The 5,244-nt window shown below is 43.2% G+C and overlaps 1 protein-coding gene across 1 annotated transcript in view; it reads right to left on the bottom strand.

Annotated features, from left to right (window-relative positions):
* Nucleotides 1-204: 204 nt before the first annotated feature.
* The window catches only part of POU3F3 (POU class 3 homeobox 3), a 6,107-nt gene continuing 1,067 nt past the window's right edge, over nt 205-5,244 (bottom strand). The window contains 3 exon segments of the mRNA XM_075590431.1: nt 205-1,078; nt 2,892-4,844; nt 4,846-5,244. The exon segment at nt 4,846-5,244 is cut by the window's right edge and continues 1,067 nt beyond it. Of these exon segments, the coding sequence (XP_075446546.1) occupies nt 4,094-4,844; nt 4,846-5,244 (1,150 nt within the window). The 3' untranslated portion in view covers nt 205-1,078; nt 2,892-4,093.

Raw genomic sequence — 5,244 nt, 5'->3', positions numbered from 1 at the left:
TGTGTGAGGTGCTGTCCAGCGGTGCGATGAGGTTCAACTCTACCTGAGCTCTGTCTGCGTTAAAGAACAACAATTGTGTGCGTTTTGTTCATTTGAATTAGCTTGAGAAGGCTATTTTATTATGAAAATAAACGGATAAATACAACCAAAATGTTTTTTTTTTAACAAGATAAATAGGTTACAAATATATAATTTAAGGAAAAAAACAAATGTAAAAAAAAAAGTAATTTAAAACCATGTTATACGTGTCGGTAAAACCGTTGAACAATTATTTTGTAGTGGAATATTCTACAGTTGTCATTACAAATCATTCATTTTCAGACACATTATCAATTTGGGAGCTTGGAGAGCAGTCACTGAGAAAGAGACAATAGTCACACCACCTCATGGAGAGAAATGCCACCTAGTCCGTTTATGATCACTTAGATCCATCACCTACAGTGGTGCTTTCCAATAATAAAACCAAGACACAGTGGTTATGTATACTAGTGTGAATTGCAACCAACAAATGTAACTTAGGAGAGTAATCAGATTCCTGCCCCTACACTCTTTATTGTCAGGCATTTGACTTCCATGCTGGCAGAGGCAGAATAGCATCACCAGGAGAAGGGAAGAAGGGACCTATTGTCTAACACAAGTCGTGATGGGAGGGGACCCAGAACAGTTACAGAAAACGCAATGTACTACTATATCCATCATGTGTTATTGGTATCTTCCCCCAATGAACATCCCCTAATACAAAAAAAAAATGACGGGACCTTATTGCAGAAAGTATTGGCACGACATGGAAATAAATTCAACACTCGCTCTGTAATGATCACTTTTACAAACAAACCTACATAGTCCCAACCTGGAGAGGCTGGTGTAGCTCACAACACAAGTCTTTTAACACACAGCAACGTGGAGCCAAAAACGCAGCTCTGGTTGCTATCTAGATCCAGCCACTAAGTGCTTCTAAGTCATTTAAATAAAGCGACTCCATGTCTCATCAACCCCCACCCTTCATGTGTGAAAAATAGTATTTTAGCTCACGTGTGAATAACAGGTCTCTGCTGGGAGATCATCCACTGAGTTATCCCTAGGAAAGAAAAATCAAATGAAACCTTTACATGCTACTTCATAACCACCACATGTCCAAGTACACAGACACCTTCCCAGCACACAGAAATGTAAAGCAGATATATCAATAGAATATATATATATATATATATATATTTTTCATTTCTGTGTATAAAGACCCCCATGCGGATTTCATCAATCGGGTTATAGGTGGGATTATGTTGTCACCCTGAGAGATAAAATAAAGCTTCCCAGAACAATGAGATCTGCTTGAATGTGATTTATACAAATGACAGAAGGCCTGCGAGAAAGAAAGGGTTGTTTGTTGCTTGTATTGCAGTTTTCTGCATATTGCTATACCCGAAGGAAAACACACACACACACACACACACACACACACACACACACACACACACACACACACACACACACACACACACACACACACACACACACACACACACACACACACACACACACACACCATTTAAAGCTCGATTTGATCATTGCAGAAAAAGAAGCCCTACAGACAAATTATATTACAATGATACAACATTGCGGATTGGCCTTTTTTTTTTACCGTACATTTTACTATAAAACGCAGTTCATTCAGACGAGCTAGAAAATTATGTAGTGGTCAGAAAGATGAGTTGATTTAAGCCATAAAGAAGACAGTGTAACCGGTCTATTTTCAATGTAACCAAATCATCAGCTCTACATAACTGATAATCTAAATGGGAATATTGCCAGACACAGATGAAATTCGCCAGGTAAAAATCCTGAAACTAAACCTAGAGGTGTAAACGACACATATAATAATTCAGTATGAGATGAAAAGGGATTCTTCGGAAAAAAAACCTTATTTAGACCATCACTAGAGTCAGTGTAGATTAACAATAATAAGCAAAAATATATAATTGCCTGATGTGGGTCTGCTTAGTTGAGTCCATATTAGTTTAGAAAGCCATACAATCTAAACTTTTTAATCAACTATAAATAAATTAACAAAACAGCTTTGCCCGTATGTGATAGATAATGAGATGTTTTGGTAAGACAAGCAATAAAATAATCCTATGTGAAAACATAATATCTCCCCATGCTAAAAAGCCCTTATAACTTATTCTTTTGCACCAGTTTGATTTTCAAACACGTAGAGAATGTGTTAATTGAGGGGGGGGGGGGGGGGGGGGAAGTAGCAATGGATATTATAACGAACTGAAAAATGACAACTATTTGCAGTATGATGAATTTTTAAAGTAAAATGTAAACATGGCTATTTAAACAATAGAGCTGAACCCCAGTGTAATGAATTAATATATATATATATATATATATATATATATATATATATATATATATATATATATATATATATATTATATATATATATATATATATATATATTATAGGTTTTAGAGACCAGCCTTGCTTGCAATTATTGTTTCCTCCCATATTTTTTTATGCATCAGACACACATTTTGTCATTCTAACAAATTTATTTTCTCAATCAGCTCTTACGGAACCACTACTAAAATTAAATTACAATCAAATGATCACATCAAAAGAGACCATTGTTAACCTAACAACTGTCCATATTTCTTTTCAATTTTGATTTGTGCTCGTCTGAAAAAAAACATGTAATACAAGATTTGGGGAAAAATAAATTACCGTTTTGCAGCAGTTCATAGGTATTCTGAATAAAATATTAAAAGAAGTCATTTGATGAAAATATAAAGCAATTTTTTTTCTTAGATCAACAACGGATCTAACATTTTTTTTTGTTTCGCCGTCTTTTTTTAAATTTTTTTTAAAGTCTCTTTATTAAAACCTACCAAAAACACTGCTTGGAAATGGCAGTATTGTATATTCTCATCCTCAGCACCCATTCATTGAAAGTTGGCAACGGATTTAGGTGACAAGAAGTTAGGATTAAGTGCAGCTGCAGATGTCCAGAATCTTTTTTTTCCAAACCCCCCCCCCCCTTTTTTTTTTTGTAATGCATTTATTGGGAATCAGTCAAACAAAAATGATCTCAAAACGACAAGGGTGGGTGTTCAAGATTTTCTGCAATTACAAAGAGCCGATAAAAATAGGTATTTTTTTGACATCTTAAAATCATTCCCTTTTAATACTTCTGGCTGTTCACTTCATTTCATGCAACGAACTCTTGAGCATAAACTTTAGGGACCAGCAATCTATCCTCTTGTTCTTATTGTTGCATTGTACCCTGTTTCTCCCACCCACCAGGATTAATGTATTCCATTTTTTTTGCTGCTTTCTTTTAAAGTCAGTTTTAGTGCTATGTGCATATTTCATCGGTTCACTAGAAAAGTGAACATTTGGATGTTATCGGTGGTTATCTGCTTGCATGGCAATGCTGGGACTATGTGGCCAAGGAAAACACGCCACAGGAATGCTGCAGGTTCCACGTAACAGCACCAACCAGATCCCTCACTTCTATCATTCCCATGTTGGCCTGGTCCCACGATCACAATAATAATAATAATAATAGTAAAAAAAGACAAACTTCCCTTGAGTTAAAACATCTCAGTCAAATGCAGCCGATGTTATCGTATTATTTTGTTGTTGTTGTGGTGGTGGTGGGCAAAGCATATTGAATCTTAATGGGACCGAGAAAAAAAAAAAAACAAAACAAAGTAGGTGGCAAGGGGGGTTGTTCGTTGCTGTAACTGGGGTGGGAGTCGTAAGGCAAATAAAAACAATATTAAAAATATATAATATATATATTAAAAAGGAACATCTGCAGGTTTTGGTGCATTCTGCATCTCCGCCCATGTACCCACGACAGCATCAGTGCAAGCGCTCAGATTGCCCTCTTCCAGTCGTTTGTTTCTCGCTGCCTATATATATATATATATGTATATATTTATATAGCTATTTATAAAAAAAAGAGCAGTCTGGGTGAGCCTGGCTGTGTGTGGTGTGCATGGGTTGCCCCCGTGGTCACAGAGCTGCTGCTGCTGCTGCTGCTGCTGCTGCTGCTGGATGCTGCTGCTGCTGCTGCCCACTCCAGTCATTGCACACCAGTCTGCATCCCGTGGTGAGGGGGCGGCGTGTCAGCCCCCACGTTGCCCACCTGGGAGTAGACATCATCCGGCGTCTGCTGCTGGATCCCCGGCGGGGTCATCCTCTTCTCCTTCTGCCTCCGGTTGCAGAACCAGACCCGGACCACCTCCTTCTCCAGCTGCAGGCTGTCCGCCAGGTTGGTGATCTCCTGGGCCGAGGGCTTGGGGCACTTCAGGAAGTGGCTCTCCAGGGCCCCCTTGACGCTCACCTCGATGGAGGTCCTCTTCTTCCTCTTCCGGCCCTGGGCGGCGATCTTGTCTATGCTGGTGGGGCTGCCGGTGGTGGAGTCGGCCTCCTCCAGCCACTTGTTGAGCAGGGGCTTGAGCTTGCACATGTTCTTGAAGCTCAGCTGCAGCGCCTCGAACCTGCAGATGGTGGTCTGGGAGAAGACATTCCCGTACAGGGTGCCCAGGGCCAGGCCCACGTCCGCCTGGGTGAAGCCCAGCTTGATCCGGCGCTGCTTGAACTGCTTGGCGAATTGCTCCAGGTCATCCGAGGTCGGGGTGTCCTCGTCCGAGTGGGGGTCGTGGCTGTTCACCCCGGCGTGGTGCTGCTCTTGCTGCTGCTGCTGCTGCTGCTGCTGGTGGTGTTGTTGATGCTGCTGCTGGTGGTGGTGGTGATGGTGGTGCCCTGGGTGCTCCCCAAGCTCTGGCGTGTCCCCCCTCACCAGCCCCGGGTGCACCAGGCTCTGACTCCCCTGGGGGAGGGCTCAGCATACCGTTCACAGTAAATGCCCCAGGCTGGGAGTACAGCAGGGCGTGTTGCTGCTGCTGCTGCTGCTGCTGCTGCTGCTGCTGCTGCTGCTGCTGCGCCCCCCCTGCCATGGACTGGATGTGAGAGGCTGCTGCTGCCCCCCAGCCTCCCGGGTGCCCCTGGTGGGGTCCCAGGTGAGGCGGCCGGTGGTGCAGTGCTGCCCCCGGGTGCAGCTCGTCCCTCCCGGATCCCCCTTTCACGTCCTGCTGCTGCTGCGGGTGCTGCGGGCTGCCCGTCATCCCCACCGGGCTGCTGGACCAGGGCGAGCCCGCCTCCGCCGCCGCCGCCGCCGCAGCAGCCGCAGCGTGTGGCAGCGCCGTGACCCACTGGTGTGCGTGGCTCAGC

The sequence above is a fragment of the Ascaphus truei genome, chromosome 3 (assembly GCF_040206685.1).
Source record: "Ascaphus truei isolate aAscTru1 chromosome 3, aAscTru1.hap1, whole genome shotgun sequence".
Taxonomy (NCBI): Eukaryota; Metazoa; Chordata; class Amphibia; order Anura; family Ascaphidae; genus Ascaphus; species Ascaphus truei.
The sequence above is the reverse complement of the archived record's forward strand: the minus strand, read 5'-3'. Positions and strand labels throughout refer to the sequence as shown.